The following is a 16,261-nucleotide window of genomic DNA, read 5'->3' as shown; positions in this document are numbered from 1 at the left end:
TGAAGTTAGGTGTCGGCGATGTTAGGGAGGGCAGATTAGGGGTTAATACTATTTATTATAGGGTTATTGAGGCGGGAGTGAGGCAGATTAGGGGTTAATAACTTTATTATAGTAGCGGTGCGGTCCGCTCGGCAGATTAGGGGTTAATAAGTGTAGGCAGGTGGAGGCGACGTTGAGGGGGGCAGATTAGGGGTTAATAAATATAATATAGGGGTCGGCGGTGTTAGGGGCAGCAGATTAGGGGTACATAAGGATAACGTAGGTGGCGGCGCTTTGCGGTCGGCAGATTAGGGGTTAATTGTTGTAGGTAGCTGGCGGCGACGTTGTGGGGGGCAGGTTAGGGGTTAATAAATATAATATAGGGGTCGGCGGTGTTAGGGGCAGCAGATTAGGGGTACATAAGGATAATGTAGGTGGCGGCACTTTGCGGTCGGCAGATTAGGGGTTAATTATTGTAGGTAGCTGGCGGCGACGTTGTGGGGGGCAGGTTAGGGGTTAATAAATATAATATAGGGGTTGGCGGTGTTAGGGGCAGCAGATTAGGGGTACATAAGTATAACGTAGGTGGCGGTCGGCAGATTAGGGGTTAAAAAAATTTAATAGAGTGGCGCCGATGTGGGGGGACCTCAGTTTAGGGGTACATAGGTAGTTTATGGGTGTTAGTGTACTTTAGAGCACAGTAGTTAAGAGCTTTATAAACCGGTGTTAGCCCAGAAAGCTCTTAAAGGGACACTGTACCCAAAAATTTTCTTTCGTGATTCAGATTGAGCGTGAAATTTTAAGCAACTTTCTAGTTTACTCCTATTATCAAATTTTCTTCATTCTCTTGGTATCTTTATTTGAAATGCAAGAATGTAAGTTTAGATGCCGGCCCATTTTTGGTGAACAACCTTGGTTGTCCTTGCTGATTGGTTTATAAATTCATCCACCAATAAAAAAGTGCTGTCCAGAGTACTGAAACCAAAAAAAAGCTTAGATGCCTTCTTTTTCAAATAATGATAGCAAGAAAACGAAGAAAAATTGATAATAGGAGTAAATTAGAAAGTTGCTTAAAATTGCATGCTCTTTCTGAATTACAAAAGAAAAAAATTTGGGTACAGTGTCCCTTTAACTACTGACTTTTTTCTGCGGCTGGAGTTTTGTCGTCAGATTTCTAACGCTCACTTCAGCCACGACTCTAAATACCGGTGTTAGAAAGATCCCATTGAAAAGATAGGATACGCAAATGACGTAAGGGGATCTGCGGTATGGAAAAGTCGCGGCTGGAAAGTGAGCGTTAGACCCTTTCCTGACTGACTCCAAATACCAGAGGGCGGTAAAAACCAGCGTTAGGAGCCTCTAACGCTGGTTTTGACGGCTACCGCCCAACTCTAAATCTAGGCCTAAGTATTCTATCAAAGAAAGGAAATCAACTTCAACAAAGTATACCAAGAGAAATAAGTAAATTTGAAAGTTTTTTTTTTTTTTTTATTTTTTTAATAAAAACAAATTTTATATTTTCTACCTTGACTGAAATTGAGAATTTTGTATACTTTTTAATAAAACATTTTTTTAATATAAATTAAAGGGAGATAAAACCAAAAATGTTTCTTTCATGATTCAGATAGAGCATACATTTTTAAACAACTTTCCAATGTTCTATTATCTAATTTGCTTTATTCTCTTGGAATCCTTTGTTGAAGAAACAGCAATTCACATAGGTGAGCCAATAACATGAGGCATATATGTGCAACCACCAATCAGCAGCACATGAGCCTACGTAAGTGTTCTTTTTTTTAACAAAGGATACCAAGAGAAGGGAATAAATTAGATGATAGAAGCAAATTGGAATGTTGTTAAAAATTGCATGCTCTATCTGAATCGTGAAAGAAAAAAAAATGGGTTTCATTTCCCTTTAAGATAAATAGTACAAATTCCAACAATCTGATTAATTCTTACCTTATAACCTTTCTGTAAAACAGATACAGGGAAAGAGGGATCGGGCTTTGAACTTAACCATAGCCGAAAGTCAGGGTCAGTAAAACTGCTCTGGTGTGAAAATCTGTAAGAATAAAAAAAAATATGGTATTTAATTTTTAAATGTCATAAAAAACAAAATTCATGCTTACCTGATAAATTTCTTTCTTTCCGCATATGGAGAGTCCACAACGTCATCAATTATTAATGGAAATATCACTCCTGGCCAGCAGGAGGAGGCAAAGAGCACCACAGCAAAGCCGTTAAGTGTCACTCCCCTACCCACAATCCCCAGTCATTGGACCGAAAGGAAAATGGAAAAAATAATAACACAAAAGTGTAGAGGTGCCTGAGGTTTAGTCAAAAATATATGTCTTAAATAAAGGGTGGGGTCGTGGACTCTCCATATCTGGAAAGAAATACATTTATCAGGTAAGCAAACATTTTGTTATCTTTCCTAAGATATGGAGAGTCCAAGACTTCATAAATTACTAGTGGGAACCAATACCCAAGCTAGAGGACACAGATGACTAGGGAGGGAAAACAAGACAGGCAGACCCAAACAGAAGGCCCCACTGCTTGAAGAACCTTTCTCCAAAAAGAGGTCTCAGCTGAGGCAAAAGTATCAAATTTGGAAAATTTTGAAAAAGTATGCAGAGAAGACCAAGTTACAGCTTTGCAAATCTGTTCCACAGAAGCTTCATTTTGAAAACCCAAAAAGAGGAGACAGCCCTCATGGAATAAGCAGTAATTCTCTCAGGAAGCTGCTGACCAGCAGTCTCATATGCAAAACGAATTATACTTCTCAACCAGAAAGAAACAGAAAAAGCAGTAGCTTTCTGATCTTTACGCTTTCCAGAAAAACAAACAGGGCAGAAGACTGGTGAAAATTCTTAGTTGCCTGTAGGAAGAATTTTAGAGCATGCACAACATCCAAGTTGTGCAACAAACGATCCTTCTGAGAAGGAGGATTAGGACATAGAAAAAGAACAACAATTTCCTGATAAATATTTCTATCTGAAACCCCTTTAGGATGAAAACCCAACCTAGAACGAAGAACCGCCTTATTAGCATGAAAGATAAGGTATGGCGAATCACACTGCCCAGCCGAGAGTTCAGAGACTCTCCGAGCAGAAGAGATGGCAATAAGAAACAAGAAAAACCTTCCAAGATAACAACTTAATATCTATGGAATGCAATGGCTCAAACGGAGCCTGCTGCAAAACTTTAAGAACAAGGGTAAGGCTCCAAAGAGGAGCAACAGACTTAAACACAGGCCTTATTCTGACCAGGACCTGACAAAAAGATTGAACATCTGGCACATCCGCCAGACGCTTGTGTAACAAAAAAGATAATGCAGAAATCTGACCATTCAGAGAACTGACTGACAATCCCTTCTCCAGACCTTCCTGGAGAAATGACAAAATCCTAGGAATCCTGACCCTACTCCAAGAGTAGCCCTTGTATTCACACCAATAAAGGTATTTACGCCATACCTTATAGAAAATCTTTCTAGTAACAGACTTGCGAGCCTGGATCACGGTCTCAATGACTGACTCAGAAAAACCACGCTTAGACAGAACTAAGCATTCAATCTCCAAACAGTCAGCTTCAGAGGCAACCTCCAAGGTGGAAGAGATGACATCTTTACTAGGTCTGCATACAAGATCCTGCGAGGCCATGCAGGAGCTATTCGTTATAATGCCCAACGGGCTAGGACAGTGAAGCCAGACATCTTGGCTTCCAGTCTAATACTTGTATATTAGCAATAAAGGAATAGGCTAGTTTAAGAGCCTTAATCCTATCTTAAATCTCCTCCAGATTTCTACTAAAATTGATTCAGACAAGGCATCGCACCAATAATATGCCGCACTCGCTACTGTGGCAATACAAACAGCAGGTTGCCATAGAAGAAATATACTTCTCCTTCAATAAACCTCTAGCTTATTTCCAAGGAATCCATAAAGAAGCAGCTAACCTCTATACGGATCATAATCCTCTTAGCCAGAGTAGAAATAGCCCCTAACCGTGTGCCATGAATTTAAATGGAGACAGCAACAAAAAATATATATATATATTTTTTTTTAAAGACAGGAGACAGAGAAAACATATCCTGAATTCTCCCATTCCTGGAAAAAGTCTCCGACACACAGACTGGAACAGGAAACACTTCCACAGGAAGGACAATCATAGTAATTATTAAGTTTACAAGATTTTATAGGGTTGACAACGACAAGAGTATCGGAGTCGTACAAAGTAGCTAATACCTCCTTTAGCAATGCACAAAGGTGTTCATGCTCAAATCTGACGTTTACCTCTTCAGTATCAGATAGAGGAATTATACTGTCCGAATCTGAAATTTCACCCTCAGAGGCTACCAAGGCATCCTTCTCATCAGCACTTATGAGGGAAGGCATTGAAGATTGGGATGTTTGTTTGTTTTTTGTTTAACTTTTTCTAAACATGAAGTAGAAAAAACAATGTTGGCATCAAGACACAATTAGATGCCTATTTATCAAAGGTCTTGCGGACCTGATCCGACAGTGTGGATCAGGTCCGCAAGACCTTCGCTGAATGCAAAGAGCAATACGCTCTCTGTATTCAGCATTGCACCAGCAGCTCACAAGAGCTGCTGGTGCAACGCCGCCCCCTGCAGACTCCAGGCCGTCAGCAGGGAGATGTCAATCACCTGATCGTACTCGATTGGGTTGAATTGTGGTGATTACTGTCTGCCTGCTCAGAGCAGGCGGACAGGGTTATGGAGCAGCGATCTTTAGACCGCTGCTTCATAACTGCTGTTTCTGGCGAGTCTGAAGACTCGCCAGAAACACGGGCCCTCAAGCTCCATTCGGAGCTTGATAAATGGGCCTCTTAGCCTTTATTCACAGTAACAGACCCCTGTTCCACCATGATAAATAGCCCCATCACTTATCTTGTGACCAGAAATAATTATGCACTTTCACTTTAGGGGTAGTAAAAGATTGTTTAGCTAAAAAACTAGCTGAAATAACAATGCAGAAAAACTGACTGCAAGCAATGTTTTCCTTTAAGGAGAAATAAAAAAATAGCTACAACTCAGAAGAGAAACGATCGTTACAAAGCATAAGTCTTTACAATACCCAGAGAGCCAGCTGGAAATGGCGCCACTCCGTTCTCAGCCAAAGAAGAATGCGGGGTCACGTGATAGGACCCAGAGACGGCTGAAAATGGCAGAGAAGGAGGTGAGGTCACAGATCGACAAAGAATGAAGTGCGCAGAAAAACTTAAATTATGCTTACCTGATAATTTTCTTTTCTTCAGATGGAAAGAGTCCACAGCCGCATTCATTATTTTTGGGAATTCAGAACCTGGCTACCAGGAGGAGGCAAAGACACCCCAGCCAAATGCTTAAATACTCCTCCCACTTCCCACATCCCCCAGTCATTCTGCCGAGAAACAAGGAACATTAGAAGAAATATCAGGGTGAAAAGGTGCCAGAAGAACAAAAATAACAGACGCCAACAGAAAAGATACGGGTGGGGAGCTGTGGACTCTTTCCATCTGAAAAAAAGAAAATGATCAGGTAAGCATAATTTAAGATTTTCTTCATAATTGGAAAGAGTCCACAGCTGCATTCATTACTTTTGGGAAAACAATACCCAAGCTATAGAGGACACAGAATGCAAAAACGGGAGAGTACAAGAGGCGGCCCATTCTGAGGGCACCAGGCCTGAAAACCCCTACCCAACAAAATCCTGTGTTGTCCGAAGCCGAGAAAAACGTTGAAAAAAAGGAAAAGGCCCCAGGACACTGACCCGCAGATAGTGCCCAGCCTTGCTAGAGACCGCAGGAACTAGACTCGACTGAGTCAACAGCCTCCAAGAGACACTGTCCCCCAGCAGTCGGTCTCCAAACAACACACCCCTTACTAAAGAAAGGGAACAAACTACCGTATTCTTCCGCAAAGAAAAAAAGCACGGAGAAAAACAGATTTTACTTGTAAAGCGCAGCTAATCCCACTTAAGGGACTCAAGGCGCTGCTCATTTTATCAACCTCGAAAGGAAGAAAGGCTGAGTAGACCTTGCCGGGGTTCGAACTTGCAACCCTCGGTTTGCTACAGTGCAGAGTAGCCACAGTGCATTAGTATGATGAGCTAGCTTCCAGCTAGCATAAGGAACTCCAGAAAACCCCCCTAAAAAGGGCACAAACACAGAGCAAAAACCTGAGAAACCGAGTCAGGCTAACAGACACCCAACCTGTCTCATAGAAACAAGGGGAGGCAACGCCCAGACCACAGAAACAGAAACCATGGGATATGGTCGGAAATCTGAAACAGAGAGGATCTTACCTTAACACAGTGCAACCACACTCTAAAAAGCAATTGAAGACAAAGGTCCCCCAATCATCCAGACTGACCCAACAGAGAAAAAACTCCCCATAGAGGAGCACACTCCGTCCAAAGGACAAGTCAGGCCTTAAAGTTTATAAGCAGTACCCAAAGGTGTATATGAACTCTGGCCTTCCTGCTTGCAAGCCCAATGAGCTAGCCCCTATGTCGCAACATAGGGTCCCTGAAAAAAAACTGGGTCGACCCGAACCAGTCCACAGGATCATAAGTCTCCAGACATCCAAGACAAGAACCCTGGACCCAGAATCGTCCTAGAATGAACAACACCCTCAGGGCACACAAGATACCCCGTCTGAAGCAATCAGACCTCACAGGGGATGAGAACTGGGAATCCTGGAGAACGGGTACAGGACTCACTCGTAATTCCCAGCCCAAAGGGAAGAGAACACCCTTAGCCGGAGGTCAACGCCACCCCCCCCCCCCAGCAAGGTACAAGACAAAGTCACAGAATTTCTCTAGAACCCAAAGGCCCCAAGGGCAACACTAAGGGAAATGAGAACGAGAACAGAGTCACCCGAAAGAGAGTAGAAAGAAAGGCTAGTCTCCATAATCCTTTCAGATTAACGTTCCAGAGGACCACACCCAAGGGAGAAGAATGCAAAGCATCCCGAACCCAGGAAGAAAAACATCCCCTAGGCAAAAATCTTAGAAAAAAAGACAACATCTCCTATCGCCCCAGATATGGAGACGACTAACTCCCGAAGAAAGACAGAGCCTCACGGTCTTCACTTTCTAATTAAGCGACCAAAGCCGCCAGAAAAACCGGACAAAGTCCAGAAAGTCTCGACCCAAAGGAAGAGAACCTCTAAAAGGAACAAGTCCTAAAAGGACACTTCCAAAGAGACCATGAAAGGCAAAACCGTAAGAACGGCGGAATGAGGGACCTAAATCCTCCAAGCCTCCAACCCACAACGGAAAGGAACACACTGAGCATGTCGCCGCAGATCTCAGCGGAGTCCCAGCCAACTAGATTGAAAGGCGAATGAGGACTGAACCAATCCCCCATGCCCCTAAGCAATCACGGACCCTCAAGTCCTCTCAGGATGCTAGTTGAAGCTTCTAAAATAAAACAAGAAAATAACACAAATCATATTGTGATCACTAGGCGCCCTCACCGAACCAACCGGACATAAAAAGGTGCCACGTGTCTGAACTAGGCCTCAAAGACAGGATTTGTACCCAGTCAGGACCAGCCTGAAACCAAGGGCCCCAGCACTGTCAAGGCCACATAGAGTCTCCCCCGATGATGGAGGGATAAAGAACAGTCAGACAGACATTTGTAAACAGTGAGACCACAAAATCGCAAGTATCGATTCCAGAGAAGAAAGTTCCCGAAGGAAACATCACATCACAACTTGAGCTTTAGACCAAATAAAAATCATCCTCACTGGATGAAAATAAAAGATAAGGCAATCCGTAGGTTATCGCCCAGGAAGAACGGACAGCCCCGCAGGAGCAGCCCAACAGGGGTCCGAGACTTCCAAGCTCAGAAATGGAAAAGGATACACAAATAACAAAGACTATAAGAAGATTACTTCATCCCCTTTTGTCTATGTATGCAAGCCAGTCGAAGAGTAAGACTGAGAATCCCCAGACCCATTAAGAGTGGGATCCTCCAGTAACACCAAAAATATGCCATAGTAGAACACAAAGGCGCACCAGTCTATAACGAAAGGCGCAACATACCTCCGCCGGGACAAAAGGAAACACCGGCCCCGAAGGTTGACCCCCTGAGGCCTCAGGGGCAGTCGCTCCCCCGGAAGGCTGAACTGGACCAGGCGATCCCATGCCTGACGAGCCCCTGTTAACGAAACACGGACAATATCGTAAGCACACTCCCGGGAGGTGCAGATGCGCCAGCGCCAAAGATATGGCCATGCGGAACCGTGTCGTAACCTCTGGTGGGAACAGGCCACACTCCCCAGAAAGGATAAGTAGCGTCTGGGTTACCTGCATGCGTAGTAAGAGTTGGTGGTAGGGAACTCATCTCGTGAGAAATAGAATCCCCAGAGGCGGATGGCTCAGTGGGCACCCGATTCCCCGATCCCGAGGAACAGAGCACTGTAAAACGGCATTTGGAACATAACTGATGGGCATGTATCACCCGGGCCAATTTATATTCTTCGCAAGAAGTAGAGTATGAATCAGAGACATCTGTCTCCAACAATCCTCCATAACTGGGACACTGCCACCTCCAGAGAACCAGACACCAGCGAACCAGGATTTCTAAATTGCCATGCGGTCAGGAAAGCGGAAATGGAGTCACAAGGTAAACCGTGCAGTCCATGCAAAAGCACGCCCGACTGAAAAGGTTGCGTCACTAGACATAGGCCGTTATGTTCCAAAATAGCCATGAGCCGAAGCAACACTACACAGTAGCAGACAGAATCACATAACAAACATGATTATAAACCCCCTCAGGAGATATTAACCCTTGATTCCTAGATGCAAAAAGGTGCCTCACTGAGACCCTATGTTAAAGTTATCCTCGAAAATGTTGTAGCCCCTCTCGGATAAACAGTTGAAATTACAATACATCCATGATGAAAGTAAAATAAAACGATCTTACCGGAATCTAAGCCGTGGAACAGGAACATGGCCCTTCAAGTGTGACAGATAGTAGCGTCACTTCTGCCATGGACTTGAGAGAAAAAAGCAGGCAGCGAAACTCGTCAACGCTGATTGCTTGTGGAGCTGTTTTGCAGAAAGACTCTCCCTGCATCTCCGGACTCTAACTTTCACCCATGCTCTCACTGAGAGGCTGAAAGGACTACTTAAAACTCCAGTCCCATGCCGACTTCTGACACTTCTCTGCCAACCTCCTGGGATGAAAGGCAAAGAATGACTGGGGGATGAGGGAAGTGGGAGGAGTATTTACGCCTTTGGCTGGGGTGTCTTTGCCTCCTCCTGGTGGCCAGGTTCTGAATTCCCAAAAGTAATGAATGCAGCTGTGGACTCTTTCCATTTATGAAGAAAACTAACAACGCGCTTCATCACACTGCCGAATACCTTTAGCAAAAAAACAGAGGGAGCCCAAACGCTGCTAACTAATTATTTAAGCAATGTTACTTCTCTTGCAAAAAAAACATTACCACAAACAGGAAAAACACATTTAGCTATGTCTTTCCCAGTGAGCACACGGGTCTCCCACTCCCCAAACTGGTTACGTACCACTGTACTACAGTGGGATTAGCATAACTTCAGAGAAAAAAAATTACTGAACAAGGAGGAACTGAAAGTGATAACAATAAACTTAAATAAATAACAGCCTCTGGGGATGATTCCTACATATAATGAAATTAACACATATAATAAGTGCCTGCCACTGCAAAATAAAAATCCTTCCCAAAGGATTAAAGTGTCCCAATAAAAGCTGCAGGAAAACTCTTCTTAGTGCAAGTCTCCAAACCTGAAAGACAAAAGCACTTACCTGCAATCTAGCCATCTGGCAGGAGGACAGCTTACAAGGCGTGAAAGGACACATACTCCTTACAGAGACCTGTAGAAAAAGAAAGAACAGAGTAAACCTACTCTTGCTTTCTATACTAGGGCAGCAATATGTTAGGAAACAGAGCAAGGCCCACCTCACAACTTCCTAGCTGCTTTAAAGCCACCACTACTCTACTGCAGAGATTGACATGGACTAGAGCTAGACCCAAAAATCTTGCTCAAAAGCAATCAAATTTTTATTCAGACACCAAAACTTCACCTCCTCCATTAACAGAGGCAAAGAGAATGACTGGGGATTGTTGTTAGGGGAGTGACACTTGACAGCTTTGTTGTGGTGCTCTTTGCCTCCTCCTGCTGGCCAGGAGTGATATTCCCACTAGTAATTGATGTCGTGGATTCTCCATATCTTAGGAAAGAAAAATCAATTACCTGTAAAATAAAGGTATTGATACATTATTTCCTTCTTCATAATACACAGGAAAACTTTGTTAAACACTATTATTGTATTTGTTAACTATATTTTGGGGACACTTCAAGTTTTCCTGCTGTTTTTGTGAACCAATAGTCAATAACAAAGCAAACTGGTGGTTAAAAACGGTGACTTGAAGGGACAGTCTACTCCAGAATTTATATTGTTTAAAAAGATAGATAAGCCCTTTATTACCCATTCCCCAGTTTTGCATAACCAACACTTTTATATTACTATACCTTTTACATCTGTGATTACCTTGTATCTAAGCCTCTGCAGACTGCCCCCTTTTGACAGACTTGCATTTTAGCCAATCAGTGCTGACTCATAAATAACTCCACGGCAGTGAGCACAATATTATATATATATATATATATATATATATATAAATAAAAATAATTTTATATATATATATATGGCACACATGAACTAGCAGTGTCTAACTGTGAAAAACTGTCAAAAAGCACTGAGATAAGAGGCGGTCTTCAAGGGCTTAGAAATTAGCATATGAGTAAACCCAGGTTTAGCTTTCAACAAAGAATACCAAGAAAACAAAGCACATTTGATGAAAAACGTAAATTGGAAAGTTGTTTAAAACTGCATGCCCTATCTGAATAATGAAAGTTTAATTTTGACTAGACTGTCCCTTTAGGATAAAACAAGTGTTTTTAAGACATGATGTTCCCACATATGAGTTTCAGTCCATTATGACTAAAGACACACTGATAAAGTGGACTATACAATGGTTGATCTTTTAATTTATGGAAATGAATGCATTGAATGGACATTAAATATACATGGTACATATTATTGGGAAAGCTAAAACTAGAATGACCCCTAGACTGTACCAGTACAGAAATAAAAGCACTTTTTTCTTGCAAGGTGATCACTATTACCACAGTGATCATCTGACTATACAGATAAAATTCATATTTTATTTAGAAGAATTACTTGTCTACTATAAAATAAACTTTATTAGGGGTCTCTAGACATAGCAGATATTTTATAGAGTCTATAAAGTCCCATTGCCCAGCAAAACCCCATGTGGTTTATACAACCTGCCCCCCATCCAACTTCCTTTACTGCATTTCACTTCCTGGTCCTGCCCCCTCTGTGATGTCAGCACACACATTTGCGGTGACATCCCCAGCACTCCAATGCACCTTTAGGAGTGCAATTCACTACACCACCAACAATTGTGGCCAGTAATGAGAGGGATCGCCAAGAACAGCATAGGACTGGCAATCCCCCTAGATATCGAGAATGGGTTGTCATGCTGTCACAGGCAGAGGTTTGCTTGGCGACTTGTTCTTGTCATGCGCATAGAAAAGGTTGATGTCCTTTTTAATTGGAAAAGGGTAGACTGAATAGCTTACATATCCAATAAATACAGTGAATACTTACGCATTAACAATATCATTAAGCTTTGGCATAAAGGAAGCTGCAAGGTGGCAATTCTGAAGGAAAACCCATCTTCCTTTTTGTCTTTGTGCTTTACTGATGAGCTCCTCAGCTTTGGCCCCCTGACCACGCCCAAGAGAAACCATGTCTAGATGTGCAGTATTCCCTCGTGTCTCCATAGCAAGCCGCTCAAGCTGACCAACCGGGTCTGTTCCTTTATGTAAAACATGACTTTATTTACATACACACATATTATATATGCTATATATACACAATATATAATAATATATAAATATGTAGTTTACTTGTGAGGTGCTGGTAACTTTGAATTGGGCAAAAAAAAATCTTTAAAACTTGTTTTTTTTACTCCCTCCGTTTCAAAATGATGTAAATTACCATATTATCTTTTTAGTTATATAATGATGAAAAATCTACTTTTAACATTGAAAATATTAGCCAAGCCTAAAGCAAAAACCATTGAACTAATTGTTATGTAATTTGGCATGCAGATCGAATTTACTATCTAGTAAGTCGTTTTTTTTGTTTGTCGGTTGCTGAGATATATAGGTTTAAATATATGTTAAAGGGACATTAAACACTTTGAGATGGTAATATAAAATGATAAATTGTATATATAAAACAGCTCTGCAATATACGTTCATTATTTATTTTGTCCTCTTTGCCTGTAATTCCATTCTGAAATTGTGAGCTTTTCAGTTCCTGTTAGAAATGGAAGTGTAGAACACTGTTAAATCCAGCACAACCATTGGCTGCATACTCTAATGACCTATTTATAACTGTCTCTAATTGGCCACAGCAGAGAAGGTAACACAAGTTACAACATGGCAGCTCCCAGTGTTTTATAGACACTAAAACTTTACACTTATTTTGACACTTTTTAAACAACTAATGAAACTTTAAAAAATACATCTACATGTTACTTGTGGACTAATCTTTTCTTTGAATGTATCATTCTATCTAGCATTTATTTAGTGTTTAATGTCCCTTTAAGACATGTTCAGTTACGCTATTTGGTAGATGAGGATTGTGGGAACTGTAGTCTACATATTGGTCTGCCGGGTGTTGAAGCCTGGAAGACAGTGAATACCTGCAACAGTATCATGTCATCTTTCACATTTATATATAATATTCCGGGTAATTGAAATAGTAAATATTTTGGCGATAATATTTTAGTTGCATACAAGTTTAATAGTTTAAAAATTTTATTTCTATCATTTTTGAAACATTTGAATAAGCCAGAATATGATCATACGTATTGGCCTACAAAATAAAAAAAAGAAATGTGTGAACAACCAAGCATATCCATTTGAACCAGGCTAAATGGGTTTTCAAGTGCTCAGGGCTGAATTACATAAGAGCAAAAATAATTTCAAAACTTGCATGAAAAATATTTTCTGATGGATCTTAATACAGTTGCCGGGGTCTCTCAATGCAACAAATTGGTGGAATTTTCTTATTGATTGTAATGGCTTTGAATTTGAAAACCCACGCAAAGCACTGTATGTGACTCACCTCATGGATATCAGTAAAAAACACTCTTACACATAGGTAAACATTTTATAAAGATTGTGAATAAAATAAATTATAGTTTAAAAATAATTTTATACATAAATATATGAAGCAATTAAACCTACAGATTGGCGGAATTCAGTGTCCATGGTCATAACTTACCAGAAGAAAGAATAAATATCAATGGCGTGTTGGCGTTTGACTCTTCCAATGCCTGCTTTAGATTAAGTCCTCCATTCTGAAGGTATACTGGACCCATTTTCTCAACCACAAATTCCTGTATGGCACTTGTTAAACATTCAGGCCGAAGGACCTTAATCTAATATAAAAAATAGCTTGTATTTATTTACAGTATATAAAATGTGAATTAATTAGGTACTTTGCATAAAATATATTTTGCAGAATTAAATTTATCAAGATTATGTTGCTCATAGCATAAAAATGGTAATTTATTATCTTTTTTAATAAAAATCTACATTTTTTTTAATACATCAGAACTCTTTATGTATACATTTCTTTTTATGTTCCATTCGATATTTACTTTGCATGAATACAAATATTATATATTCAAAGGACAGTAAAGTCAAAATGAGACTTTCATGATTCAGATAGAACATTTAATTTTAAACTTTCCAATTTACTTATTTTATCAAACTCCCAGTGCTGCTCCTAAGCCTGCCTATATATACTTTTTCACAAAGGGTATCAAAAGAACAAAGCAAATTTGTTAACAAGAATACACATATAATTGTAAATATAAAGTACATATGAATATAATGATATATTCTAAAGTGTATAAAGATTAAAGGGATATAGTATTTTTGACATATCTACCTTTCCCTGTATAATGCAGGTGAATTAGCCTGTCAGAGGCTACATGATTAATCAATATTGTCATATTATGTCTGCATTTTTGTTTATCTTTTGCTGTTGCATCAATTATGAGATAAAGTATTTTTTTAGACAAGTTTTGCTTTTGTAATATTTGACACTACAGTTTAGTGAGATTTAGTTTATTTATTCTGGAATCATGTTTGCCCCATCACCTACGTGCGCTAAATCCTGAAGTTAGCATGCGTCAGGTTTTACTCACGCGCAAACAGTTTAATTTAAACTTGTAATACGCCTGCTAACCCGCCCCCGTTAAAAGTTTACTTCCAGCTGTGTTTGCGCAGATGAAAAGCGTTAAATAGCACTCCACTTGCAATCTAACCCATACACAGTAGTGAGAAAACATCAATATCGTGGAGGATTGCAGTTTGGTGGGCATATGAGAGGTCCCCTAGAGATGCCTATGTGTATTATCCAGATTGTGTTATTGGATTCTGAGTCTGCCTTTGTTTTTGATTTCAAGTGAATTAACTGGATCGTGTTGGATCCTCTGATGAATTCTGACTAATTCTGACTATTCTGCTTAATTCCTAACCCTCTAGAATATGACCTGGATTGTTACTGGGCAAACTTCTGGACAACTTCTACCCAATACAATAAGTTACATTTTGGACCTTATACTACATGTGTGGTTTTTCCTGATCTGCTCCCTGTCTATGAGATCTCAGCTACCACTTCTAAGGCACTATTTCTATTTCCTCTTACATACTTGGAATATTCCCTGCTTTCCAATATCAGTCCTATGGGAACAACTTCCAGACTATGATTGCAGTAAGAATAACACATATTGCTAACCATAACTATAGGAAAAAAAGATAATATAATAAACATATTGGGCTTACCAAAATAAGCTTCTGGAAAGAAGACAGTTCATGCCATTTAAATTCTATTTTTTCTCTTGAAGGAGATGTCTCTGTATCTGAAAATTGTAATAAATATGTGGAAATGCAATTCAAATAGGTCACATCTTGACAATTTAAATCTAGTTAGTGCTAAAATAATGACACAATTTATATGGCTTGCAGATAAGCACAGAAGATGAAGAATTTAGATTTCTTTGATTCTGATCAGAAAATTGTATAAATCCTAATGTTACTGTTAAACATGAATTGCATTTCCTACTTGGTGCAATCCAATGCTAATTTAAATCATTATTCCAATCCCTTTACTAGACAAAAATCATTATTACTGTTACAGCCTTTCATAAACATCATCTGGATTTCCCACCGTCAATGGTAAAAAAATGATAATAAGAGATCCAGTATATATATTATTTATTATTTCATTCCTTTTCAGTTGTCTTAGTGGACTTATATATTGATGTACTGATGTATTTGCTGTGTAGTGTGCAAAAACTTAACATGAATAATCATATGAAGAACAAATGTTTAACACAAGAATTAATCTGGAACATATAACATTTATAAAGATGTTACACAAGACAAAACAAAGAGTAATCCATTGCCAGATCAAGGCCACAATACTCCATAATAATTTGTTTTCTTAAAGAACTGAGAAAGAAGTTGCCTTCTTACAAATATACTCCTTATACAGACAAGGGGTGATGATCAGTATAACCAGTACATTTAAAAGATTCCACTTATTGGTTGTATTCTGGCAGGCTTTACATTCATTTTAACAGGCCTCAAAACGGTAGGCTTTATAATACCCTGATGAAAATCAAATAGTTTTCCTCTGATGAGAGTCTGTAGCTCCAAGACATTTCTAGTAAATCCCATGGTGGTGTCCAAAAATCTTTATGGACATTTAATTTTTATCGAAACCAGGACGCATTGTGTAATCATTATAGTCTTCACCCATTTAAAGGGACACTAAACCCATTTTTTTTCCTTTTGTGATTAGGATAGAGCATGCAGTTTTAAGCAACTTTCTAATTTACTCCTATTATCAAATTTTCTTCATTCTCTTGGTATCTTTATTTGAAATGCAAGAATGTAAGTTTAGATGCCGGCCCATTTTTGGTGAATAAACTGGGTTATTCTTGCTGATTGGTGGATAAATTAATCCATTAATAAAAAAGTGCTGTTCAGAGTTCTGAACAAAAAAAGAAGCTTAGATGCATTCTTTTTCAAATAAAGATAGCAAGTGAACGAAGAAAAATTAATAGGAGTAAATTAGAAAGTTGCTTAAAATTGCATGCTCTATCTGAATAACG

General features: G+C 39.7%; 1 protein-coding gene across 1 annotated transcript in view; it reads right to left on the bottom strand.

The window, feature by feature from the left end:
• Window positions 1-16,261, bottom strand: part of DNAH14 (dynein axonemal heavy chain 14) — a 746,387-nt gene that overhangs the window by 115,164 nt on the left and 614,962 nt on the right. Inside the window, 4 exon segments of the mRNA XM_053712788.1 lie at window positions 1,939-2,041; window positions 11,668-11,878; window positions 13,357-13,513; window positions 14,928-15,004. Of these exon segments, the coding sequence (XP_053568763.1) occupies window positions 1,939-2,041; window positions 11,668-11,878; window positions 13,357-13,513; window positions 14,928-15,004 (548 nt within the window).

The sequence above is a fragment of the Bombina bombina genome, chromosome 4 (genome assembly GCF_027579735.1).
Source record: "Bombina bombina isolate aBomBom1 chromosome 4, aBomBom1.pri, whole genome shotgun sequence".
NCBI classification, from domain to species: domain Eukaryota; kingdom Metazoa; phylum Chordata; class Amphibia; order Anura; family Bombinatoridae; genus Bombina; species Bombina bombina.
The sequence above is the reverse complement of the archived record's forward strand: the minus strand, read 5'-3'. Positions and strand labels throughout refer to the sequence as shown.